Source organism: Dermochelys coriacea, chromosome 14 (genome assembly GCF_009764565.3).
Source record: "Dermochelys coriacea isolate rDerCor1 chromosome 14, rDerCor1.pri.v4, whole genome shotgun sequence".
Taxonomy (NCBI): domain Eukaryota; kingdom Metazoa; phylum Chordata; order Testudines; family Dermochelyidae; genus Dermochelys; species Dermochelys coriacea.
Genome location: NC_050081.1, coordinates 15610546 through 15638035, shown reverse-complemented (window position 1 = coordinate 15638035; position 27490 = coordinate 15610546). Strand labels below are relative to the sequence as shown.

At 46.1% G+C, this 27490-nt stretch overlaps 2 protein-coding genes across 3 annotated transcripts; one reads left to right on the top strand and one right to left on the bottom strand.

The window, feature by feature from the left end:
- Window positions 1–477: 477 nt before the first annotated feature.
- LOC122456730 (DNA ligase 1-like) lies at window positions 478–27185 on the bottom strand. 2 transcript variants are annotated; one of them, XR_006275753.1, is made up of 5 exons: window positions 26856–27185; window positions 3763–7114; window positions 3611–3680; window positions 2223–2286; window positions 478–544 (listed from the first exon to the last, which is right to left on the bottom strand). XR_006275753.1 is itself a non-coding variant. In XM_043497527.1 (4 exons), exons 2-4 carry the CDS (start codon window positions 7069–7071, stop codon window positions 2344–2346), a joined length of 3399 nt encoding a protein of 1132 aa, XP_043353462.1. In that variant the 5' UTR covers window positions 7072–7114; window positions 26856–27185; the 3' UTR covers window positions 2266–2343. The 2 variants fall into 2 exon arrangements, 1 of the variants encoding a protein (XP_043353462.1); XM_043497527.1 differs by lacking the exon at window positions 478–544 and having other exon boundaries at window positions 2266–2371; window positions 3619–3680.
- LOC119843125 lies at window positions 14864–21640 on the top strand. The gene is made up of 2 exons (XM_038372043.2): window positions 14864–15179; window positions 20429–21640. Exon 2 carries the CDS (start codon window positions 20457–20459, stop codon window positions 21417–21419), a length of 963 nt encoding a protein of 320 aa, XP_038227971.1. The 5' UTR covers window positions 14864–15179; window positions 20429–20456; the 3' UTR covers window positions 21420–21640.
- Window positions 27186–27490: the final 305 nt, after the last annotated feature.

Here is a 27490-nt window from a genome sequence, read left to right as displayed (position 1 = left end):
CGTCTCATTTCAGTCTCTGGCATCTTAATCCCTCAGATTGCAGGGGAAAAGGGAGGTTCGATTAGGGTTACAGACTCTGAAGTGATGTCCTTTTCAGTCTCTCTCACATTAGAAGAGATAAGCCCAACGCTACAGCTCAGGTCTCAGTCCAAGCTTTTCTGAGGTTCAGTGGTGTTTGCATCAGGCCCACTTTTGCTCCTCAGGTGGAAATCGTTAGCCAATAAAACATGGCATATGGCACCTACGGCAACAATATCAGAGTGCTATACAAGTACCCCTGTGCTGGACGTACCATACGCTTCACGCTGCACTAGTCCTACTCCAGAGATGACCTTTTGCCAAGTGAAATGGTCCTGGGAGCCCAGGGGCAACACAGGACTCTGCAGGTTAAGAATCATGAACAGACTTAGTTGTGAAGAAACAAGCATACATACGGGGCATTTTTGGAGAGTGTCCCCTGCTGGTACTGGGTCACCACCTCTGCCAAGTGGAGATTGAGGGGCTTGAAAGGATTCACAGAGACCAAGATTTGCCCAATGTAGGTCTAGAAGGGGGAAAAATAGAGTTTGGTTTTGTTATATCCACTGGATGATTAGAGATTTCTGGATGGTTTTTAAGGCCCGGCATGACAAAGCCCTGGCTGGGATGATTTAGTTGGGGTTAGTCCTGCTTTGAGCAGGGGATTGGACTAGATGACCTCCTGAGGTCTCTTCCAACCCTAATATTCTATGATTCTATGGGATCTGGAATTAACTGGGAAGGCCTCAAGTATATATTGCATAACCAAAACAAAAATTAAATCAGCTTTAAAGCAACATTAAAGGATCTGATTTAAACTTCTGGAAGCCAAAGTCATTCTGGGCAGAGCTAATTTGTTTTGACTTGCAAAGGGGCTTAGTTCATTTGGGGGGCCTGTTCTTCACATACACACACTTCCTTTGAGCTCCATTTGGACTTTCAGGATCAAAGTGAAACTTGGCCAAAGCCAACACGTTCTGCATAGTTTGAAGCCAAAACCATAAATCCCATTTGGCATTCAAGGGATGAGAGGGATGGGTGTTCCCTCCTAACTTAGCCAAGCCTGAAACTGGAGCCAGGTGTTCAAAGAACACTCAAAATCAAGGGAAACTCAAGGCTTTCCAGACTGCATCACAAACATTTCACATTGCCCCAGTTCTGGGTTCAAGGCAATGATCATCCTCGCTCACCCCATTATGCCTGGCCATTCAAGGGGTCTTAGAGCAGTGGGTAAATGCCTGCGCCAAATAGGTTACAATACCAAAGCACAGTGGGGTGAGATTGCAGAGGTAAGGAGTAACTACCCTGCAAACACTGTTGGGTTCCACACCTTTTCTCTGTCCACTTATTGGCTTCATTTACCAGTGAGATGGTTTCTCTAGCTTCAGCCTTCCAGACTCCCCACTGGGGGACCACCAAACCCAGATGGCTTCTGCCTCCACAGCAGCTGTAAAGATTCTGCCATCACAGCCCTCAGTTGTGCTGCTGATGGGCAAAGCAGAGCAGACTCCAGGTCACTTTCCTTCCTGTAGCTGCACTGGCTGTGATAGGCTAACAAGAGTAAGGTCTTATCTTTGCCAGAAAAGTGAACAGATATGTCTTGTGTGAAAGACATACAAGGAGTAGATCTGTTGTGCCAGTTTGACCTAGTCACTTATCTAACCACAACCACATTCTCTCTGCGCTCCCGTCTGGATTGCATAGAGCAGAAACACACACACACACACACACACCCCTCAGGTTTTCTGTTGGGTGTGTGTAGACTGATGGCAATTGGTACAGGGGTTAACAATGACCATGCAGCTATGGGGGAGCTGCTGTGATAGAATCCATTACCTAGGTGCATTTGGTGCCTCAGTTGTATCCTGCGCTGGTTGTGGGAAGAGGGACAGTCTAGCGTCCCTCTGTGTCCTCCGCTAGAGGCTGACTTTGAGACTGGCCATGCTGACCATAGTGGGAGGAGGTAACAACTGTTTTGTGAGGTTTGGGGAGGGGGATCTGGGGCTACATGAGGAGCGAGAGAGGTGTCCCATGCTGGACAAATACAGCAGGTGAAACTCCCGTGGTGCCAGCATCTCATCACTACTGGGAAATGTTGGGACCCTGTGGACTGTACCCTGCTAGGGCTGGATGGGGCAACGGAAACCCCACCCTCAGATTCCTTGTCCCACATGAATAAGAACTGAAAAACCTAGCAGCCATACGTAAATGAAATTGCGATGGAATCTCTTCTTCAGACACAGAAGGACTGAGCTCTCACAGACCTCCCTAGAAACACAAGACACGAGCAGTCAGCCAACTTCATCCACAAACCTCACTCATGTATTATAATCTGTTGATCATCGGAGGGATGCTGCAAGATGGGGAACAGACGTAGCATCCATTGATTTTATACGGTAGGCCCAGAATATGGCAGGCACAAGCAGGGCCAGCCCAAGCTGTTTTGTTACCCAGGGTGGAAAATGTTTTCAGCAACCCTGAACAGATGAACAAACAAAGAAAAAAAATAACCCACCCCCATTTGGTGGCCCCAGAAGTAGGCACCCAAGGTGACTGCCCTGATCACCCACCCCTGGACTCAGGGTTGCACGTGGGTGTGTGTATGAGAGAGAGAGAGAGAGAGAGAGAACACACTGCCTGGATGGACTGTCTGATTTGTCCATGTCTGCGCAATTGGGCTAGCCCCTGCTGTCTGCAACCTAGAGGATATCGGTCTTAATTCTGCTACACAACCATGTGGATTTCATCAGTTACTACTGGTTTTAGCAGTGCTAAAGCTTGCCAGGGCCTGTGTGGGCAACTCTCATGGGCGTTCCTGTGTCAGCTAGAGTAACAATCCCAGTGATACAAGACGTGTCAGAGAGCCTGAGCCTGCTGCAGCTGGTCAATAGGAGGTTTGCCACTGATTTCAGTGCGAGTAGGATTAGGCCATTAGATACACACTCTGTGTCTCATCCCACAGATTCTCCTTTTCCACCACGTACATCACACAAGAACAGTGCGCTCTTTGTTTCCAGATATTTTACCAGATAATGGTCTAGGAGTTAGAGCAAGGAGATCTATTCCTTCTTCTATCATTTGCTCTTGGCCTGGTATTAGGAAAGTCACTTCAGCTCTCTGGGCCTCAATTTCCCAATCTGTAAATGGACTGATCCTTGAAAACCCATTTCAGGACAGGGTGCTTCTTACAGTGTAGGTGGGGTTCCCTGTCTGCACCTCCAAGGGGGTCTGATTGCCATTACGAACCCCTCTTTCTCTGGCGTTCCTCCCTGAAGATGCGGCGAGCAATGTGTACTCTGCCTATGCACGGAGGAGTTTGGGGAGGGATTGCACAATACTGCTGTGATTCCCCTTACACCAACTCAATTCCCCACCCACTCCATTGCAGGCCTGGGCCTAAATTTGACAATTCAGCCCTTTCTCTGGTTTAAATGGCCATCTGTCCTCACGGTCATGAGCACTGAAGCCACCCCATTTTTTAGAGTTATAGCTGATGTTCTACAGTTCGCCTTCTGCTGCTGAGCCAACAGTGTCTTTGATGGGTAATAAATAAGCCCCAGCCACTTCCTGCTATACACAGAACATCACTGACATGCTTACTCCAGTCTGGACAGATCTTCAACCTCCTCAAGCTCCACCGAGTGGTTTTCATCCAGGTACACCTGAAATGTATTGGAGAAATGGCTATGAATTGTGTGCAGGTTGACAGCACCCTAAAGCTTATATGCCTAATGCAGAATATACCTGTTTCCATGTCACGTCCATCTCAAGAATATCCTCAGTGACATCTTCTGCCTCCCACCTTTCTCCCAATGTCTTCGGCCTGTGGGTCTTGACTAGATCCTGGTCCTTATACATGGCCCATTTGCTGAGGTTCTCAATGGTGAGTCGCGGGAGCAGCATTTCAGAGTTCAGCCATGCCGTAGGATCACACTCCAGAGTTCGCCGCTGAGTCCAGTGCATCTGGGCTGGGGCTTCAGATCCAGCATGTTGGATAAGATTTGCAGCCTCTTTGTCAACATCTCCCTCAAAGTAAGAGGCCATCAAATCCTCTGAGCCCTCTCCTTCCTCCTGTGGAAGGAAGCCCTGCTCATACCGATAGTTTACAGCTGCCTCTGGGAAGAGGGCGGGTTTAGTGGCCTGGTATGGTGACTGCCCTCTTTGCCCCTTTGCGAGGAACTGGGACTTGGATACATCTTTCCCCTCGGGCATCTTTATCCCTTGGGATGAGGAGCTCAAAAGCCTAGTCACTCTGTAATGGGTTGCAAGGCATTTTGCTTGACTTGGATCACCTGGCATTGATGGATCAATTTCATCGTTGTGGGGAAGCCCTTGACTGATCCTCTGACAGGTTTGCTCCTTCGAGAGGTCATATTTGAACTTGCAGCCCGGATGCACAGATATCACTGCTTTTCTGCTAGATACATCTGTTGACTGCGGCTGTGATTCACTATTCCCGGAAGAAACTCCTCTTGTCTTCACCATGTGATGGACCCTGGGGAACACAATGGCAAATTTGGCATCAGTGATAATGTTCTTCTCCTTAGCAGGTCCGTCCAGATTTAGCAATTGCAGAGAAGAGTTAGTTTCATTACGGGGAGAATCGCATGAAGCCAAATGGGCTTCTTCCAGCTCCTCTGCCACCTTTGTATGAGGATGATTCCATTCTAGCAATGGCTGAGAAGAGCTTTTGCTACTCAACTCCCTCTTTCTCTGTTCTCCCATTGGGCCAGGGGAGGCTCCGCCCTGTTTATTGATTAGTCCAGTGGTGCTAACAATCCTGATCGCCATTCTTCTTCTGAATCCAGATGGCTTGCTGCTCCTCTTCCCAAACTTCTTCAGAAGCCAGCCTGAGATACCAACTGCACGCATCGCCCTCAGAAAACGATCTTTCAGGCTTGCTTTCTTGGGAGGTTTTTGGCTGAGCCAGCTGGTTACTTTTCTAAATGCCGAAAGGGTGTGCAGGGACTGGATGCCCTTTTGCTTCAGCACTTGCTCTTTTTCAGTGGGTGCCTCTTCAACCACTATCTCTTCTCTTACTGATAGAGTCTGACACGAAGCATGTTTGACGTTTCCAATTACTTTCCCAATCTTCTCTCTCTTGTCAAGATGCTGCTTATCAACAGCTAGGTTTTTAGTACTAGAGGAGGAGCTTGAAACATTGGAGAGACTTACTCTTGGTTCTCCAAGATCCTTAGCTATACTGGAATCCCTAAGTGCCTTATACGTTTTTGTGGCACTTTTTTTAGAAGGGACCTTTTGAACCTTCTCCAGATCAGAGCTAGTTTCTGCTGCCTTCTGGAGAGGACTCTGTTTACTTCTTGCCAACAGTTTGGCCTGGGCAACTTTATGATTGTTTTTCAGATTCAGGAGAATCTGGGATTGCAAAGTGAGAGGACTGCACTTCTTTGCAAGCACAACCACCGAATCCACCCTTTTGCCGCTGTCTGAGGATGAACTATCCTGATATATGTGTTTTAACTCTTCACCTTGCTTTATTATCTCAGGCTTCTGGGATTTCTTTTTTGGCATTTGCTGTGTGGGCCACGCAGAGCCATCTCTCGCCATCCTGCCGCTGCCATTCATATTCCCTTCCCAGCTGTTTCCCGGAGGGCCTTTGCTCAAGCCCATGTTAAGGAGCTTTGCTTTGACAGTGCTAGGCAGCAGTTTCCTTCTTGGTCTCTCTCGCTTGTTGTCATCTATTTCTTCAACACCATCCTCTTCATCCTGCTCGCTTTCAGATTTAGCTTGCTCATCTTCAGACATTTCTTCACTGTTGTCTTTTTCCAACAGGTTTTCCTGTTCTTCTTCATCACTCTCATTTTCTCCCTTCACTGAGCTTTTGACTTCATCCTCTGAAGCCCCTGCACTATAATCTTCCTCACTGCTATCGCTTAGAGTAGATTTTCTTTGCTTAGAGACTTTATCCTGCTCCTTCATTTTCCCATCTACCTCAGACTCTTCTGAGACAGTTTCTTCATCTTCAGATTCTTGCCTGTTGTCTGTCATCTCCTGTTCTCTTTCACTTTCCCCGGTTGCTTTGTTGCTTCCATCATGAGACTCTCGGCAGCCTTTTCCTTTGGACGGAAGCCAATTTTCCTGTGTAGCTTTTTCCTCAATAGAGAGTTCTTCCAAAGAGCTTCTCATGTCTTCACTGATTTGGGTGTTGTCATCACTAGTCTCTCTCTTTCTTCTTGCTTGGCTACAACTAGCTTCATCTCTCGAGCCAAAACAAGACCCATCATCTGAGCTTTCCAGGCTCTTTCCTTCCTCACTTACACTGGAAATAGTCCTGGCTGATTTTCTAACTTGTTTCTTCTTCTGTCCATCACTCCTACCCTCACACTTCATTGTCTTAGATCTGAGCTCCAGACTGCCCTGGAGCTGGGAACCTGACTTTCTGATGGTCGTTGCTTTGGAGACATGCTTCTTATTGTATTTTTTCCCAGCACTGACACGGCCATCAGTCTGAGGAGACTCGTGTTTTTGAGAGGAGCCCTCAGTACTTCCCACTGTGAAGGGCTTTACAGACTCAATCTCAATGGCCATTTCACTCACACTCAGGTGCTCCCTGTGCTTCCTTTTAAAAGTATGTTTCTTGCAGTCTTCAGTGGCCTTTACCTCATTGCAAACACTGACCTTGCTTCCCGGGCCTCTCAGATCCTGTTGCTTGGAGCCCCTTACTTTTTTCTTCTCCTTGGACATTAATTGTTCTCCATGCTTTCCACCAGAACCAAATTCTCTTTTGTCTTTGCCCTTGGAGGTTCTCTCCCCTTTGGCTTGCTTTTTGTGGCCATACTCTTTGCCTCCCTTAATCCTTGCCTCCCTCTGGCTCGACATGTTCTGTACAGATATAACTAAAGGAATTGTCTCTTTTTCAGAAGAGGGTTTTTCAGATGTAGCTTGAGCAATGCTCTTTTCTTTCCTCAGTCTCCCACCTTGGACCATGGAATCCTCAGGAGGGTTCTTTTTCTCATAGCCAGCAGCTCTCTCCTTACCAGCTTTCTTTGCCCTGGCAGCTTTGTCCTGAGTCTTAGATCTGGAGGGTGCCATTACACCAGTATTCAGAAGTGCATCATCGTTTATTGAAGTTCACCTACAAAAAGAAACACACTGTTTCTACTGTACAACTTTGCAACTGCTGCTGATACAAATAGGCAAGCAAAGAGGCTGGATCCTGCATAACCATAATCATGTGACTTCTACAGGATTAACTCACACATCTAAGATTGAAGAACCATATCTATAATGCTGAGGGGCCTTAGTTGTGACTGCCATGTACCAGTTTAAATCACTCAGTGTATCCTCTATTTGGTTTTCTCATTAATCCTCCTCTGATTTTCCTGAACCTCATCACTTATAGACAACTACAACAATTTTCAGCTTCAAGATCTAGTATGCCTAATACACACATAGGCCTTCTAGTGTAGACGCATCTTAGGGCTTGTCTCCACTTACTTGGGGAATTGACGTGCAGCGATCGATCCACCAGGGATTGATTTAGCAGGTCTTCATTAGACCCACTAAATTGACTGCCAATCTCTCTCTCATCCACCAGAACTAGAAGCATAAGGCAAGTCGACGGGAGAGTTTCTCCCATCGACCCACCGCGGTGTAGACACCGCAATAAGTCAACCTAAGGTACGTCGACTCCAACTATGTTATTCACGTAACTGGAGTTGCATAACTTAGGTCGACTTAGCCCCATAGTATAGACCTACCCTTATAGAAGTTCCTTGAGCAAAATTAAGGCTATGTCTACATTAGAAGCACCTTTCCAGTACAGGAATACCAATATATTATGCCAGCAAAGTACTCCTGGTGTGGATGCAGCTATACCAGTAAAGCTGTGCTTTGTACCACTATTGTAAAGCTGTCTCCCACGAGCAAAACAATTGATAGCGGTAAAAGTACAGCCTGGCTGGTATAGCTGCATCTACACTAGGGCTTTAGCTGGTATAGAAATTGCACACAAAAAAAAAAAACCAACCCCAACACACCTCTCCCCCATCCCCAGTGACACTTCTATCCCAGCAAGAATTTCTAGTTTAGACCTGAACCAAGTTATACTGATATGAGGTATCTTTATTTCAGAATAACTGCACCTGTATTAGCAAAAAGAAAAGGAGTACTTGTGGCACCTTAGTGACTAACAAATTTATTAGAGCATAAGCTTTTGTGAGCTACAGCTCACTTCATCGGATGCTACTCTGAAACCTGCACCTGTATTAGTGGTTGTACCATTATAACTTTACTGGGGCAGGCGAATCACCCCCCTAACCAATATAGCTATGTCACTTGGGACAATTTAAGAAGCAGAAGCACTTTTATGACAGTATAACTATGTCTAAACTAGGGCTTCTGCCAGCGTAGTTGTGTAGCAAAAACCAACCCTCAGCCCAAAAAATCACAACCCTAATCAACATAGCTTTACCGGTAAAAGTCTTAAGTGTAGATCTGGCCTGAGTCAGCAGAGCTTTCACTCTCAATCTTTGCTTTAATGACAATAGGTCTGATCCTGAATGATGCACCTCTCCCAGCATCAAATGCTCAGCACCTCTCAGGATCAGGTGGCCCATATTTCACCATGAAACCAGAAGAAAACATCATGCCTTTAGAGACCAGAAGCATCTATCCACAAATCTAAGCACTTTTTTAGCTGGTAGTCTGGGGAAAGGCCAGCATTCTCAGGAATAAGGTTAGCTCTTTATTTTTCCCCAATCACAGACCTGAAATAAAGGATGTAAATTAATATGTGGATTTGCCCCGACTCCCTGTCTGCTGGAGAATCTCATCTCTCCCCTTTTCAGTTATGAAGACCCTTTATACTCTCCATTTCAATCTGCTGTTGCCAAACAGAGGGAAATATCACCTGGGCTCCAGACTCCAGCCCTATTAATTTCCTCCTGCCCATTTGTCTTAAGGAGGTGCTAATGGCTGAGCCTGGTTTTAATTCTCCAAATGCTAAACAATCCAAGGCAGCCAGATAAGACCAAAAACCATTCAGGTAACTAAGGACAAAACTAGGAAGAACCTTGTAGAATGGAGGAAGGGAAAATTGAGGGTGAATATCAGAGAAAATGTTTAGCAGTGAGATCTACCAGGCGTTGGCATTGTCTCCAAACAGCCCCATTGCTTGGGACATTTAAAACTAGATACATAAAGCAGTAGGGCATGATGTGTGCAGAACAATCCAGCAATCAGCAGATGGAGACGGTCATATACATTTTTCTCTCTCTTCTCTTCTCTCCCCTGGCCTCCCTCAGCCTCCTCCCTCTTTGTTCTCAGAAATAGTCTTTAATGGCTCCCTAGATTTGTGCAGGGGGAAGGGAAACTTCTGCTGATAAGTTTCCTGCAAACTTCTAGACAACAAAGACTTATGAGTCAGGAGGAGTCTGGAGTTAAGCCCCAGCTTCAACCAAGTCCCACAGAACTATTTGCTAAGAGCTTGCATGGATTGTCTAGGGAGCCTCTACATCAGTGGTTCTCAACCTACTAATCATCGTGGGCCACATTTGCAACTCTCTGTGTGTTGTGTGGCCTGCATCCACACAATATATATATATATATACACACACACACACACACACACTACCTGGATGGCCCTGAGGATGTCACATGTGCTGCAGCTGCATGCTGATTGGGTCCCAGGTTGCGAACCGCTGCTCTGCATCAAGTGCATTGCTGGGAAATCAAGGACATGAACAGCTGGTTGTCTCATTTATCCTTAGGTCCCACAGAGCAGCACTTGTTTTTGCTATTTCCACACACAAATGCACCTGGCAGCCATGGCTGTACCATTGCATTCCGAGACGCTGAAGCACCTAACCCATAATACCCAATATTTTTGCAGGAAGCAGGGGCTTTGGGGTAACTCCCAAGGCACGTCACTGTAGGATAGAGTTAGGAAGACTAGCTGCACTCAATACAGAGGCAGCATTGTTCCAGTAGTTTCCTTTCTTTGCCAGAAAGGAAACGTACAGGATGGTACTGGTTCAGCCAGACTTGAGCTAAAAGCCTGAACCAGCGGATCAAATTCGGTGATGAATCCAGGTCACGTGCCACCTGCCTCACCGTGTGCATACGCGAAGAAGAATGCTTGGGATGAGTCAGTGTAACCTGTGCTTCTAACACACCTGGGATGGCAGTCGCAAGGAGCTGTACAGACTTTGCAAGCTCACGGAGTTCCAACCAATGCTTTGTTGCTTTTTCCATCTCATTCAGGGCCTGCGCTCACACCAGGGCAGGAACGTGGGGAAGAGTTGGCAAAACAAGATGAGTCAGCACCGAGCTCATCATTTTTAATCTTTGGGGCTACCAGAAAACCTATGGTGGGGAAGAGGGAAATGGGGATTATAATTAAATTAGCTAAGGCAGCTTGTGTTAGCCTATATCCACAAAAAGAAAAGGCCGATTTGTGGCACCTTAGAGACTAACAAATTTATTTGAGCATAAGCTTTCGTGAGCTACAGCTCACTTCATCGGATGCATGCTCAAATAAATTTGTTAGTCTCGAAGGTGCCACAAGTCTGCCTTTTCTTTTTAGTTAAGGCTACGATTTAATCATGCGTATTTTTAGTAAAAGTCATGGACAAGTCATAGGCAATAAATAAAAAGTCATGACCAGTGACCTGTCCATGACTTTTACTAAAAATACCCCTAACTAAATCTTAGGTGCTGGTGGGGAGGGGATGCTCCAGCAGATTCTGCTGCTCCTGTGGGGGGAGTGGCCCAGAGCTCCACCACTGCTCCTGGGTTGGGGGTCGCCCAGGGCTCTGCTACTGCTCCAGGCAAGGGCGGCCCGGGGCACTGCTACTGCTCCCGGACTGCTGCTCAGGGCAGCGCCCGGGACCAGCTGCCTGGGGCTGCCTGAGCAATGCTTGGGTCAGCCGCACCAGCCACTGCAGCTGCAGAAGTGCCGGAGGTCCCAGAAAGTCACGGAATCCGTGACTTCCGTCACCTCCATGAAAGACTTGCAGCCTTACTCACAGTGTAGCTCCACACTGTAGACACTTGCTACAGCAACAGAAGGCGTCTTTCTGTCAGTAGTAAATTTACCCCCTCAAGAGGTGGTAGCTGGATTGACTGAAGAATTCTTCCATCGACCTAGTGGTGTCTATACCTGGGCATATGTTGGCTTAACTGCGTCTCTCAGGGGTGTGAATTTTTCAAACTCTTGATTGACGGAGCCAGATCAACCTAAATTTTAGGTGTAGACCGGGCCTGAAATTTGTCTAAGGGTCCTCAGAGGTATTTAAAAATACAGTCCACAATATAGTCCAACCCTTTGGAGAATCTAGCCTGGGCAACTAAGGCCTGGTCTATACTAGGAAATTAGGTCAGTATAACTATGTTGCTTAGGGGTGTGAAAAATCCACTCCCTTGACCGATGCAATTAAAGCGACCTAACCCGTGGTGTAGACTGTGCTAGGTGGGAGAATTAGCTACCTCCTTTCAGGGACATGGATTACCTGCGCTGACGGAAGAACCCCTCCTGTTGGCGTAGGAAGCATCTTCATTAAAGCACTACGCAGCTGCTGCACCACTGCAGCGTTTTAAGTGTAGACAAACCCAAAGCATGGATTGCTGCACAGATTTAAAGGATCTCACACTAAAGAACAGCTGATCAAAATCTGCCCCTAAGCATTGTTAAGGACAAGAGGGCTGTAAAATTGCACTTGAGAATTATCTGCTTCAGAAATGCTCATGAAAGCTAGAGTACATGGTTTGATTGTGTGTGCTTTTTGCACTCCACTACTCAGCTCTCTCCTTCACTGCAAAACAAATCCCCACATTTGGGGAAGTGATTTTCCCCTAGGTCCCAACTCTGACCTTGTACAAACTGTTGTCCAGCAGAAGGCAACCTTATTAAATAGGGGGAAAGTGGGTTATATATAGACAACAGTGCATGCCCTGAAGGGTAGAAACAATCAACCAGTGCCTTTAGTATTTCCTTTAAACCTGATTTTTCAGGTAGTCTATGCATGCCATTAGCCATAAAAAACAACACTTAGCACATATGCACCACAATATAAAAAGAAAAGGAGTACTTGTGGCACCTTAGAGACTAACAAATTTATTAGAACATAAGCTTTCGTGAGCTACATTTCCACCAAATGCATCTGATGAAGTGAGCTGTAGCTCATGAAAGCTTATGCTCTAATAAATTTGCTAGTCTCTAAGGTGCCACAAGTACTCCTTTTCTTTTTGCGAATACAGACTAACACGGCTGCTACTCTGAAACGCACCACAATATAGATTCAATGTCCTGTCACTAAACCCACTTACCATACCCCTCTCTTTTAACACTCACCTTTTCATTCCCTGGGCTGTTAGGGCTCTTGTTAACACTCACATTCCCCCCACTTCCATTTACCTTGTTTTCCACGTTCTGATATTTATGGCCTAATTCAAATCTTTAACCTGCAAGTGAACTGGAGTTTTGACCACTGCTCTTAGTGGCAGCAGGATTGGGCCCTAAATCCATAGATGGGGATAGATGTTAGTATTCTGGTCTTATGCGTTCTTATTGTAAAGTGTGTATCACATCTACACAAACTGTAAATCATTTCTGTGCACTAGAGATAATTGGGTTTGTACATTATTGCTAAGTTGGATAGTGTTTAGAAGGCAAATAAGATCCAGCACATACTATAGATGCCCCAATGCCATCACACTTGGATCTAGATGAAGATTAAGAAGACCTCGAAAGTCAGGAGCACTTGGACCCAGGAATTTGGTTCAGCTCATTATAAAGACAGGGATTGTTTCCAGAATTTGGATTCCAGTTCTGAGTTTGAACAATCTCATAGTTCAAGACTATTCAGAGGCAGGGTTTCAATTCAGGCGTATCTGTAACACAAACACATTATTGGCTATATCAAGCTACTCCCTAAGAATCAAAGTTGCTTTCTTTAGCCACCTAGACCATCCACTTGACTCTGATACTGTAATGTATCCGATGAAGTGAGCTGTAGCTCACGAAAGCGTACGCTCAAATAAATTTGTTAGTCTCTAAGATACCACAAGTACTCCTTTTCTTTTTGCGATACTGTGGTAGCTGCAATGCCCTACCCATCAGTTGCTCACTTCACCTAACTACACAAACATGCTCTAATCAATTACAGGGCAACAAAACTGTTCCAATTTTCCCATCTGCACTGGAAGAAAGGGGAAATGTTCATCTCATCTGAGAAGGAAGAACCCAGATATTATTAAGAATATGGGAGTAACTTGAAGACAGAGAGAAGAGCAGACACATCACACTCTTACAGTATTTCTGAGACAGGCAAAGTGTTACAAATAAGTTACAAGTCTAATTTTTCTTCTACATACCACTTTGGACCTGTTTCACCCTAACCAGCCCAAGGCAGCCCATAGGAGTCACCGTGCAGCCATTCATCTTAAACTGAAACACTTGAAAGTTATACATTAGTAGTTTACGTTTTCATTTACCTGGAACAGTTGAGCAAGCTCCTTGCTTATCACTATCTATACAGTCAATTTCCCGACTCACCCATCTTGTTCTTCCTGATCCCAGTTAAGAGCTCAGCAGCTGACAGGCCACATTCAAATATATGGTAAGGCTTTAAGTACCCTATTGCTTGCCTGTACTCCAGCCGAGTCCTTGCAAGCCTGCCCAGCAGTGAACTCTAATACCGAGCCTGGCTGAGCTATGCCTAGGCAATGAGCGATTATGGGCGTATGGACAGAAGCTGGCATCAATAATTCAAACTTCCTCATGGCACCCTTGAACTTTTCAACCAACAGTGGCACCAGCTGGTTAGGAGGGGCTTGGGAAAGAGGAGATGAGGGACTTCACTTGAGCCAGAGCCAGCATCAGACCAGGTGTAGCAGGTGCAGCTCCAGAGTCTGAAAGAGCAGATCAGCTCAGAGTCGCAGCAGCTACAAGCTCAGAGGCTCCCAAGCTGAGCAATATTGATGCCATCCCATGCATTGCTCTAGCTAGTGAAGGGGGCGGAGTGCCCTGGTCTCTGACTTCTCTGCCATTAGAATTCAGGTTTCAGAGTAGCAGCCATGTTAGTCTGTAGTCGCAAAAAGAAAAGGAGTACTTGTGGCATCTTAGAGACTAACGAATTTATTAGAGCATAAGCTTTCGTGAGCTACAGCTCACTTCATCGGATGCTCTAATAAATTTGTTAGTCTCTAAGGTGCCACAAGTACTCCTTTTCTTTTTATTAGAATTCAGTTTCATCTCAGGACCCAGGTGGACACAGGGTTTGGTGACCTCTGCTCCATTCTCTTTCCCCTCATCCAGCTGTGGTCTGGCTGGAGTCCCAGCTGAGGAGGACGACAGCAATGCCATCGGGTTTCTGATCAGGACAGGAGTGAGGTACAGCAGCAGTGATGTACCGGAGAGGCTTGCACCCACCACACCACACACGCTTGCGACACATACAGAAGCACCAAATCCTCCCCCAGTAGCTTTTCAGTTAAGCCTTGCCTCACTTTCCTTGAATACAGATCTCCCAAGAGGAGAATTTCACTGCTAAACAAGGGTCCCTCCCAGTAGAGGGAGCCTTCAAGTGAGTAAATCCCCTTTCCATTCCCAAATGCTCCGTGTAATGAGCTTTGCCTTCCCAGATTTCCCAGGGGTGATTTTTTTTTTTTTTTGCATTGGGATTGTGCAGCCTAGACCACATGCTGCATGCCATTCCTCTCTGTACACTAAGTAACAGTCAGATTGCAAACTAGCTGCTGTGCTCTTTCTGGTTAGCATGCCCAGAGCAGAGGGCTCCTCTAAGGACAACACTAGCCTGGCCCTTTAAGGCAAAGTCCCCAGCCCCAGCCCTGTCCAGAAGCCTCCCTCCTGATTAGACAAGATAGCTTAGGTGGGGCCGACAGGCAAGGGAATAAGTGGTTTTAACCCTAAACGTGATTAGCACTGTTAAGATAAGATGTTGGATGCTTAACCACAGCTATTTGTGTTTTGGGTGGGGCCTGTTTTCCTATCTCCTGCCAAGAGAAGCCCCTTGCTTGCTACCATACACTGTGGTCTCTGCCGTTGAAGAGCAAAAACTGGATGCAGAGCTGGACAGCTTAAAAAAAAAAAAAAAAAACCCTTACTTTTCCTAACTTCTTCTGCCACTGGATGTTACTCTCCTCATTAGCTCACAAAGAAAGGGGCTGTAGAACAACAGGTAAATTAACTATTTCATGACCTTATTTAATTCATTTGTTATTTATAACTGATTTCCTCCTCCTCCTCCCGACCCTGGCCAGGTATCGTTTTTTTAAAGTACAGGATGATCAGAGTCATCTGGAGCATGGATCCCTAATTAGCTCTACAAAACAGCCCAGGCTGCTTCTCTGAGGTTTCAAATCCTGATGAGGAACAACAGCTTCCTTTGGAAATCCAGCTGTTTAGGCTTTTTCTAACAGGAAAGTAGCTCCATATGCCCTTTGTTAGTAACAGCTGGAGCCTAATGCCTTCCTTTGGGACTTTCCATGGCAGTCAGACTATGTGATTAGCTTTTGCATGAGGAGCTGGGTTGTGAATGGGCTTGCTTAGAAGGTTTATTCTCTTATCAAAGGCTTTGCTGTGTCCTGAGCAATTTAGTCAGTGGATTTGTTGCCCAAGTTTAACCCTTACATGTTGTTTTCCCCGCGTTCCTGACACTGTCGTCTGTTCATAAATAAAAAGGTTTCAGAGTAGCAGCAGTGTTAGTCTGTATTCGCAAAAAGAAAAGGAGTACTTGTGGCACCTTAGAGACTAACAAATTTATTTGAGCATAAGCTTTCGTGAGCTACAGCTCACTTCATCGGATGCAGTCGGTGGAAAATACAGTGGGGAGATTTATATACACACACAGAGAGAACATGAAACAATGGGTTTTATCATACACACTGTAAGGAGAGTGATCACTTAAGATGAGCCATCACCAGCGGGGGGAGGAGGGGGAGAGGAGGAAAACCTTTCATGGTGACAAGCAAGATGGGCCATTTCCAGCAGTTAAGAAGAATGTCTGAGGAACAGTGGGGGGGAGAAATAACATGGGGAAATAGTTTTACTTTGTGTAATGATGCCACAAGCCATTACCTTCAGCCCCCAATTAAAGCCTCTCCAATGCATCATCAAGGATCTACAACCTATCCTGAAGGATGATCCATCACTCTCACAGATCTTGGGAGATAGGCCAGTCCTTGCTTACAGACAGCCCCCCAACCTGAAGCAAATACTCACCAGCAACCACACACTACACAACAGAAACACTAACCCAGGAACCTATCCTTGCAACAAAGCCCATTGCCAACTCTGTCCACATATCTATTCAGGGGACACCATCATAGGGCCTAATCACATCAGCCACACTATCAGAGGCTCGTTCACCTGCGCATCTACCAATGTGATATATGCCATCATGTGCCAGCAATGCCCCTCTGCCATGTACGTTGGTCAAACTGGACAGTCTCTACGTAAAAGAATAAATGGACACAAATCAGACGTCAAGAATAACATTCAAAAACCAGTGGGAGAACACTTCAGTCTCTCCGGTCACTCGATTACAGACCTGAGAGCGGCTATCCTTCAACAAAAAAACTTCCAAAAACAGACTCCAGCGAGAGACTGCTGAATTGGAATTAATTTGCAAACTGGATACAATTAACTTAGGCTTGAATAGAGACTGGGAGTGGATGAGTCATTACACAAAGTAAAACTATTTCCCCATGTTATATCCCCCCCCCCCCCGCACTGTTCCTCAGACATTCTGGAACTACTGGAAATGGCCGACCTTGCTTGTCACCATGAAAGGTTTTCTTCCTTCCCCCACCTCCTGCTGGTGATGGCTCATCTTAAGTGATCACTCTCCTTACAGTGTGTATGATAAAACCCATTGTTTCATGTTCTCTGTGTGTATCTATAAATCTCCCCACTGTATTTTCCACCGAATGCATCGATGAAGTGAGCTGTAGCTCATGAAAGCTTATGCTCAAATAAATTTGTTAGTCTCTAAGGTGCCACAAGTACTCCTTTAAATAAAAAGGGTGTGTGTGCAAGTCTGACTAACATCCCCATGAGCACTAAAGGAGAGCCTACCCAAAACCAAGCAAAGCAATCCTCCCTGAGCAGCTAGATAGGTGCCAGATCACTGAGGCAGAAGACCTGAGTTCAGGTCCTAGCCCTACCACTGATTTACTGTGTGTTCTTGGGCAAGTCATTTCACCTCGCTGTGCCTCAGTTTCCTGACTTCTTCAGTGAGGATGAGAATACCGCCACCTCTGTCAAGCACTAAGTAAGGTTATTAGCCAAGAACCTAGTCAAATGGCCCCGCCAGATCGGAACTTCACATGGGGCTCTGTAACTCCCTTTAGCTGCTCAGGGACTCATTCGTAAGGCATTCTCAGAGCATCGGCCAGCTGCTTGATCTGCTTTGGAGCCCACTAGTGGGATCTACACTCCTCAGCACCACTGTCCCCACATAGAACCTTTGGCTCCAAAGAGCTGTGAATGACACACAGCCAACAAGTGCAGGCAATTTTAAAAACATTTTACTCTGGTCTTATTCTCGGTTTTGTTTTTTGCCCCCGGACTGGCCAAAGTGCCACCAAACCCAGCCAATGGGTTGTAAGGGTGAAGAAGAAGAAGAATTAAAAACAGGAAGCCTAGTTCTGGCATATAGCCAGCTGTGCTCAGTGCAGGCCCTGCTGGGGAAGGGCAAAGAGAGCTTCATGCCGCTTTTAGAAGCTCCCGAATTTTGGGGCCAGTTTGGCCCATGTTTCAGAGTAGCAGCCGTGTTAGTCTGTATTCGCAAAAAAGAAAAGGAGTACTTGTGGCACCTTAGAGACTAACAAATTTATTTGAGCATAAGCTTTCGTGAGCTACAGCTCACTTCATCGGATGCATAAAGCTTATGCTCAAATAAATTTGTTAGTCTCTAAGGTGCCACAACTACTCCTTTTCTTTTTTGGCCCATGTGTAAGTTAGAGCAGCCTCAGGACTATTCTGATTTAGGGCCAGCTGCCTATGGCCCCAAGGGGACATTCCAGCAACCAGGAATGACCAAAGCATAGAGACACTTCAACCACAGGCAACCCTTTTCCACCCAATGCCTGTATGGGCTGTGTATATGGGAGATGGGGAGTAGATTTCCTTTGCCAGCTGTTCACCAACCAGGGATTCCTATACCAAGAAAATCAGATCTTCTGGCTTTACAGACCCTTTTCTTTGGGAGGATGGCAGGAAGAGCCATATCAGAATGGATAATCTGTGGCTCAGTAAAGCCTAGGGAGCAACGGGAAACACCTGCAGCAGGTGGAAGGCTGGGGGTGGAGGAGGAATATTTTAAAAGGAAGCCACATTTTGCAGGAAAATTCCAGATTCCCTACTTTCCTTAGCAAATGGCCTTCCAGACCATCAGACTCTCTGTGCTCCAAGCTGATAAGGCCTCTCTCTCCTTCCCCTCCTCACTGCCTTTTTAAGGACAGGTTTCAGAGTAGCAGCCGTGTTAGTCTGTATTCACAAAAAGAAAAGGAGTACTTGTGGCACCTTAGAGACTAACAAATTTATTAGAGCATAAGCTTTCGTGAGCTACAGCTCACTTCATCGGATGCACCCGATGAAGTGAGCTGTAGCTCACGAAAGCTTATGCTCTAATAAATTTGTTAGTCTCTAAGGTGCCACAAGTACTCCTTTTCTTTTTGCCTTTTTAAGGTATCCAAGAGGTATCATCCCAGAGGAAACCTGAGGAGGTCAGATAAAGTATTCATGACTGCAAAAGGAAACCAAAACAATTAAGCAACACACCTTTGAAAACAGACTCCTTTAATATTTCAGGAGCGCTTTGTTGCCTAATTGTCTGTAGCTCAATGGGGCTGGGGTGATTCTGTTGCAGTGGAACTTTGGAAGCTGGCCCCTCATTGCTCCTGCCCAGAGGTTGACCAGAGGGGCGGATGGCTGGGCTGAAGCATTGCATGGAGTTTTTGGAGGAAGATTGTGTTACACTGAACTGCAGGACTGTGCTTTGCTTTATTAGGGTCTTAGCTGAAAGTGTCTCAAGTCCCCTCTGGACTACACTCGGGCCCAGCTTAGACTCTCCCACTACTAATCCCCAGAGCTTCCGGTCTGACCCTGGAAAGGGAGCAGTCTCTGTTCCCCTTTGATCATAAAAGCTCACATTTGGAGAGTTCTTTCCATAACTGGGAACAATGGACTATGGGTCAGATCTAAATCTTGTTAGAGTCAGTGGAAATATTCCCATCAACTTTACGATCAGCCTGTGCATGCAAGAGGCAGTTACTAGGTCTGTATCCCAGGCAATTAAGTATGTGCCTATACACCAAGCCTGTTCTCCCATGAGTAGTGGCCCCTCTAATCCATAGGGATGCAGCAAAGTTCTCTATGAATAATGTTCAGTTAAATTCCGTAAAATAAGATTAGAATAATTATGAGCAGGGCACCTGAAAATTCCCAGGGGAGGCTAATGGGCTTGGGGACATAAGGGCAGAAGGAACTGAAGTCTTTCTTGTCTAATTTTTCAGTTCAATGAAAAATACACTGTAAGACCTGTTTTATCAAGAAAGTGCTATCTATCCACAGCATAGCCAGGTAGGATAATACTTGGCAATTAGTATATTGCAGACTTTTCCCCAAGACTCACAGTGTGCTGTGTTAATACTAATTGGTCCCAACTACTGTGAGCAAAGTAGTATCCACATTTTCCAGAAGGAGAAACTAAGGCACAGAGTACGACTGACTCAGTGGTAGAGCTGAGAATAGAAGCAGCAGCCCCTGCTCCAAGCACTAGATCATGCTCCTTCCCTTGAAGCTTGGGTATCTGCACAGTCGAGGTACCTGGCAGCGAGAGACCTTATCACTGCAGTGATATAGGCTGGGAGTTTAATTGTTCAGTTCCCACTAAAATTCAATGGGAATTAGATGCCCAAACACCTCAGGGCTCCTTTGAATGAACCTCTATGAAAGGCACAGCCAGGAGTTTTATCCTTCAATGAAGAGAGCCATCAGTAACTAGTAGAAGTTGCCTCTTCAAATATAGTGCAGCTACCTTAGAGAGCTTATGGTTGGAGAATTCACAGCTGTGGCATTGGCTAGTGACCATTTCTATGTAAATAGCAGCCTGTGCTATTCAGTCAGGCAGAATTACTCTAGCAGGGCACATGGAGCAGCCATTGGAGATAGCAATGACATCACAGTGCTTATGACATTGGAGGGGCCACCACCTCTGCTTGATCCAGCTACAGATGTCAGGGCCTGGGCCAAGAGCTGCCTGCTGAAGCATTTGTTCTAGAACCTGCAGTCTCCTGGCAACAGCCTGGCTATTCCTGGGAAGTGATCAGAGAGCAGGGGGAGAAGGTTCCAAAGGGATTGCCCAAAACCCCACACCCCTCCTCAGAGTGATTAACTGCTCTCTTCTCACCCTTTACCTCTCAGAGACCCCACTGCCCCGGGCACAGCTGCCATGCAGGTTGAGAAAGCTGGGTGCTGGAGGAGTGGGCTAGACGGGCCCAGGTCCTGCAGGGAGAAGTTCCTACAAGCTTGGAATGAAAAGCTGAAACTCCAGCCTTGCCCTATCTCTCCGCAAGTGCCAAACTGCCCGTCCCCCGGCAGCATTCCGACCCAGAGACAGTGGCCTGGGGCCGAGCCTGTACCCTTCTCTTTCAGGGGGGCTCTGCTGCATCCCAGCTGCCGCCCTGGTAACAGTGCCCTTTACTTCCTGGCAGTGGTGACTGCACTGGACCACTCAGGCTCCACCCCTGTGTCCTTTGTGGCACCTGGGGGCTGCTCCGGGGACACACCCAGAACTCCAGCTGGAATACGACCCTGTGACAAAGATCCAGGTCCTTTCTACGAGGAGCTGGCAGGCCTGCCCTTGGCTTGGGAAGGGGAATCTGAGGAGGAGCTCCTCCAAATCTGTGCTTCAGACTTGCTGCTGGGCACCTCTCTGAGGAAGAGGCCGCGGCTGTTACCCCCCAATAGGAAGATGCACGTAGAGGTATGGAAAAGAAGATCAGCCTCCCACGCACTGGAGGAGGGTGTGAGAAGCCCGGTCCCACTGGAGTACAGTCACCTGGTAGATGCCATGGCAATGACGGAGCCCGCCGACATTTCTGAGGTGGAATCTTTCTACCGGCAATTCACCCCCTGGCCCTGGAGACGAGGCTCTTGCAGGAGCACTCGGGCGGCTCATGCCCAGACAGAGAACGTGTCGACCGTCAGGGAAGCAGATGAGGCTGCCCACCCGCAGCATGGCCTCTGGGGAGCAGAAGGCAGTGGCTTGGAGCAGCACCCCAAGAGCAACTGCAAGAGCAACTGCAAGAGGGCCATGGCCTCCATTTCCACCCTCATCCTGGCTGCCAAGCAGCCTGGAGACACTGCTTGGAGTGAGCACCTCCCACCCAAGAAACGGTACATCCAGTACTGACTCCAGTGGACAAATAGGGTTCTTGCTGTTCACTAGGGCCAGCGGGTGTGCTCCTACGACTTCAGTGTAATGAGGAGTTCTCTCCCAGCCAGAGCCAAGTGCCCATCAGAGCAGCATTCCCTGCAGCAGCACCCAACTCAGGGACTCCTGCTAAGCTGCCCTTTACCTCCATTTTAAATAGACCATTGTGTTTTTAAAATAAATCCCTTTTTTAGATGTCACCTGGTGTTTGTTCACTGCAGATGGTGGGTTGAGGAAGAGGTGCCTGAGAGCTCCCTCAAGGGAAGGGGGTGTCATTTACTATGTTTGCACAGTGCCTAGCCTCTAGGTGCTACTGGATTATTAATGTTAATGAATAGGGCACCCCCAACCCCTTCTCAAACAGGGGATGCTTCGAGCAGGATAGAGGTGAAGCCTCTCAGGAGTGTTGGCACCTTACTGAAAGGCTGCAAACCAATTAATACTTTGTATGCTAAGGGCATGCACAGGGACTATTCTGGAGCCCATCTGACCTTGTGTTCTGATAAGGACAAAGGTCCCAGGCAATTTAAAAGTTGCTAATCACTCCTGCTGCTCCAAGCAAACCGGTGCTTGAGGGCTCTTGAAGAAGGGGACTACCTACTCTCCTGAACTGCTTTGATTTCTCAGTTCTTGCAATCTCACATTTAATAAAAGCAAAGGATTTTGATAAGTCCCTCAGTGTCTCCTGCTTCAATATTCAAGTTAAACATTCATAGTAGCATAAACTAACTCCCCTAATACTCAATGGGCAGATTCTTATTTGTTTTATTAACAGACTAATCTATTCTCTCCCTATGCATTTGAGATGCCCTGACATGGGATGACTACCTCCACTTAACCCTTCTTTGAAAGGAAGAGTTCACAAAGTTGGGTGCCTCTGCTTAAACAGCCTATTTACTAATGGAAAAAGTCCTTTTCTGTGACCAGCTGGCCAGAGTCAAGTGCACCAGCAAGTGAGCTAACCAAGTGCTCTTAGCTATAGGGATGATATTGTATTATCATGTGAGCCTACAGGAACAGGAAGTAGTTGTGGTTGCATCTGCCCCTATCACTAACACAACTACCAACATGAATAGGAGCTCATAGCATGGGGGGTTGGTGGAGTGATTTAAGAATCCCCACAAAATGAGACTTTGGTATTAGTTCAGCCATGTCACTAACCCCTCAGAGGCCAGATGTTGAGTATGCTGGTTCATAGGCCATATCAGAGCTACTGGAAAAGGCAGGCACTGCTCTTGTCCACTCATAGTTGTTTTCTATGAAAAAGATATCCCAGTTCCAGCAGAGTTAAAAAAAACTATAGAAACAAGGCCCAAGAAACTAAAGGAGTGACACAAAAGTGGAACCATATCATTAAACACTGAGTGTTCAGATGAACTAGGACTGAGGGGTTCAAACCAACCCAAGCTGTGACTCTCTGGGAGCATAATGCCCTTTAGGAAGAGGACTGTATTATTTTCCTTTGAACATTGTATTCCCGCATTCTCGACCCAGTCTAGCAAGCTTTCTGGGGTGGCAGTCTAGTGGTGTATGGGGGCAGAGTTAGTTCTCCCCTTCTCACCCCTCTGCTCAGCATAGCCACCCAAGCATAAAAATCATGAGTCAGCCCCTCCTCCCCAAAAAAGTATAAAAGATTTTAAATAGTAAGTTACAGGTTTCTCTTTGCCTTCTGATTGCTGAGCCATTAGGGCACACTTCATGTTTTCAAAAGCATGAAGGCGAGAAACTGACTATATTTATTTTTAAAGTAAAAACTGATACTCTCACATAATCACAGGTCTCCAGGAGCAAAGATATTAAGAAAGAACCTCCCCCAAAAAACCACCACCACCCAAAAAAATCACAAGTCATGATAAGAGCTGACAACACTGCTGTTGTTCAAAATTGTGGGCAGTTTAGATGGGTGGAAGATGTGTGTGGAATTCTTCCCTAAACACAATCAGTTTGCTTGGAAGGCACTTCTACTCCCCCACAAAAGAGGTTAGCCGCTAGAGACAGAGGCAAGGCACCCCATACTCAAGGAGGGGAGGGAAGGAAAGGTGATCAGATGAAGATACCCCACATCTGCAAGTCTAGAGGAAAGTTTTATTCCACATCCCCTGGGTGACATAGAAGAGCACAGAGCTTTCATTGGCACGGAGAGGTTATTTGGCCATTTTAAACAGATCAGCTTTGAAGTTAAGAGGAAAGGAGAACAGCTTCAGGTCACGTCTGCACTAGGAGCTATGCTATACCACCAGATTCCACTTGCACTGACAAAGCTGTGCTTTTGTCAGTCTACAGAGTAGCAGCCGTGTTAGTCTGTATTCGCAAAAAAGAAAAGGAGTACTTGTGGCACCTTAGAGACTAACAAATTTATTTGAGCATAAGCTTTCGTGAGCTACAGCTCACTTCATCGGATGCATTCGGTGGAAAATACAGTGGGGAAATCCCACAGTATAATCTCCCAGTAGTTTGGAGAACTCCAGGACATGGATTATTGTTAAAGCTGGTCAGAAAGTGATAGGGTTTCCCCTAGGAAACATTATGGCCAGAAAAAAATTGCTTTCCCTACAAAAAACAGTCTGAGGAAGTCACAGTTTGCATGAGTTCCCATGATCAGAAATCCAATTGTCAGTAGAAGTGGATGGAACGTTTCTGGGGAGGAGGCCATTTTTTAGGCAGAACAGGAAAACCCATAGCTGCTGTTTCTCCAGGGCATGTGTGGAGAAGATTAGTCCTTTGCAGACTGAAAGACTGTCTTCTAAACCTGCAGAGACTTTCTAATCTAATTAATTGTTTCTTATGATTTAGAAGGCCACAGTAAGGGCTCATCCCATGCTCTGGGTACCTTAAATAACCTTGTTACAAAGCGTCATCCACCTTGATCTAGTCATCTGCTAGAAGCATCCTTGAGGATTTGCTACTACAGATGCGTAGCCTAGGCCAGTTGCTCTCAACCTTTCCGGAATGCTGTACCCCTTTCAGGAGTCTTGACTGGTCTTGCATACCCCAAGTTTCACCTTGGTTAACTACTTGCTCACAAAAATCAGACATAAAAATACAAAAAGTGTCACCACACTATTACTGAAAAATTGCTGACTTTCTCATTGCTACCATATAATTATAAAATAAATCAATTGGAATATAAATATTGTACTTACATTTCAGTGTATAGTATATAGAGCAGTATAAAGGAGTCATTGTCTGCATGAAATTTTAGTTTGCACTTATTTAACATATGCTCTTTACATAGCCTGTTGTAAAACTAGGCCAATATCTAGACGAGTTGATGTACCCTCTGGAAGACCTCTGCGTACCCTGGTTGAGAATCACTGGCCTAGATAAAACATCACCTCCCCCAGCAGCTCAGGTCAATAACACTGCCAGCCTCAAGGAGGCTCAATACCAATAGGACTTTGAAAGCACTTAGTCTAGTTCTTCCTCTCCTGCTCCCATTCTAGCCCCTACAGAGTACATCCAAGAAAACAGCACAACTTGGACCACTCCTCTCCTCCCTCAACCTCCCAAGATAACACTGTAAAACACTCACGGCTGCTAGGGAGACTGTAATCAAAAACTAGATGAGACCCTTCAAGGAGCACAAAACAGCCATCCCCACTCAGGCAATGCCTTTTAGACAGCTAAAGTTAAGAGTTAAAACTTACTTCCTAGCAGAGCCAGACTTGCTTTCCCGCATCCAAACAACTCAGCCTGGGAAGTGATAATTTATACCCAGCCAGCTGCTGGTGTGTGTGTCTGTGTGTGAGTTAATCAGAGGTGGCTGAGGAGGTGAAAACAATGGTCACCTGGTTTCACTAATGCAGTATCCCAGTGGTTCTCAAATTTTTGTATTGATGACCCCTTTCACTCAGCAAGCCTCTGAGTGCGACCCCCTTTATAAATTAAAAACACATTTTTTTATATTTAATACTATTATAAATGCTGGAGGTGAAGCGGAGTTTTGGAGTGGAGGCTGACAGCTCACGACCCCCCATGTAATAACCTTGTGACCCCCTGAGGGGTCATGACCCCCAGTTTGAGAATCCCTGCAGTATCCTTTTCATACAGAGATAGCTGGGCACTGCAGGCTCCTCTTCTGATGGGGAGGTGGGCTGGGGATGTCCCCTTTCTTATACACCCACTGCCCTGCACCCTACCCTCTTAATCCCAGCATCCTCAGCGGGTGGGGGCTGTCCCTGCCTCATTACTCTCTTTATCAGTGGGATTGTAGGATCACCCATGCTAGAGGCCTTGCCCCATCTAAATGTTTTTAATATTGTGCTGGTGTAAGTGGCCACATTAACGGTGCTGAAAGATAGCACCCTCTGGTCATTTATACAGAGAACAGGTCTAGTGCAGGCAGTGGCAATGTGCTGAAGGCGCCACCTTGGCTCTGTTTCCTTGTCTTTGTCCTCTTCACTGAATGGACCACAAATATGTTTGTACTGTACCTAGCACAATGGGGTCCTGGTCCATGGCGACAGCGCTGAGTCTATTTCTTCTTACTTCTTTGCTCTGCCTATTATTTGGGGCTTTGTCATTTTTTTTAAACAAGTCATTTTAGGCACCATTCACAACACTGCTTCCCCGGGACTATTGTAAAGATAGATGTCAGGAGCAGGAGGGAGGGGGAAACCAGGGAAAAGTTTTGTGGGGCTGGTTTACCTGGGTGAAGGCTGGTCTACACTGGGAACTTACATTGCCATAGCTACAACTCAGGGGTGCAGATTTTTCACACCTGTGAGAGAAGTAGCTATGCCAACCTAATCCCCAGTGTAGACAGCACTAGGTCAACAGAAGAGAGTTTATGACTGTACTATTGTCTAGTAGGAACCTGTCTGTTAGAATCATCCAATCCCTTGTGTCTTCACTTTGCAATGCTGAATATCACCTTAGTGCTTATTGCAACCAAAGTGCCCGTTCCTCTCCATTTACAGGGCACATGCTGGCTGGTGGGTTGATTGAATGATTCATGTTCTGGACCACAAAATCTCCTAGCACACACCTGGCTAATTCCTACTCAGAGTTCAGTAAAGCTACAGACTGAAAAGCCCCTTTGGGCTATCTAGTCCACCTGCTGGCCTGTGAAGGACTGGTCCTATTGTACATATATTAATACAGTGGAACCTCAGAGTTATGAACTGACTAGTCAACCTCATTTGAGCCAGAAGTACACAATCAGGCAGCAGCAGAGACCAAAAAAAAAGCAAATACAGTACACTTCTGTGTTCAATGTAAACTACGAAAAAAAAAAATAAAGTGAAAGCAGCATTTTTCTTTTTCATAGTAAAGTTTTAAAGCTATATTAAGTCAATGTTCTGTTGTAAACTTTTGAAAGAACAACCGTAAAGTTTTGTTCAAAGTTACGAACATTTCAGAGTTCTGAACAACCTCCATTCCTGAGGTGTTCGTAACTTTGAGGTTCTACTGTACCTTGTGCAGTCTTGTTTCAAAGAGCCCTCGGTAAGGACTATTCCCGACAGAGTAGTGAAGGAAACAATATCATCACCCGTCTGCCATGTAGTTGTAGATTTTTGAGGGTTGCAGGTCAGCTTCCTGTTGGAGGAGAACTCTGTGATGTGAAGTCTGGGTATATTTCAGTGAAACTTGTTTTATTTACATTGTACTTACCAGCCCTCGAACAGAGGCAGTCACAAATTGCATTGTCTCAAATCTCAGCCTGAGCACCAGTGGCCAGTGCCCAGGAAGGAACTTCGCTCCCCAAAATAAATTCTAGTTAAAGAGATGAAAGCAGAGAGCGAACTCTTCTGCTGCCTGCAATAACGCCCCACCCCACCCCACCCCAGAAATTACATGGCAGAACTACTACAGCATTCTTCACAGCTCCCAAGTGAAGAAAATAATCTTGTCAACTTGTCAAATAACTTGTGCAATAGCGTCACCTACTGGCTCCTACTACCACTGTGTCCCTTACCATGGGAACAGAGTAGCAGCCGTGTAAGTCTGTATTCACAAAAAAGAAAAGGAGGACTTGTGGCACCTTAGAGACTAACAAATTTATTTGAGCATAAGCTTTCGTGAGCTTATCCAATGCATCAGATGAAGTG

Coding starts and splice junctions, on each gene's coding strand:
- LOC122456730 (XM_043497527.1), bottom strand. CDS start 7,071: ATGGCACCCTCCAGATCTAAGACTCAGGACAAAGCTGCCAGGGCAAAG. Junction 3,681..3,762: donor TGGACGTGACATGGAAACAG/GTATATTCTGCA, acceptor AATACATTTCAG/GTGTACCTGGATGAAAACCA. Junction 2,372..3,618: donor GAAGATCTGTCCAGACTGGA/GTAAGCATGTCA, acceptor CCCATCTTGCAG/CATCCCTCCGATGATCAACA.
- LOC119843125 (XM_038372043.2), top strand. CDS start 20,457: ATGCAGGTTGAGAAAGCTGGGTGCTGGAGGAGTGGGCTAGACGGGCCC.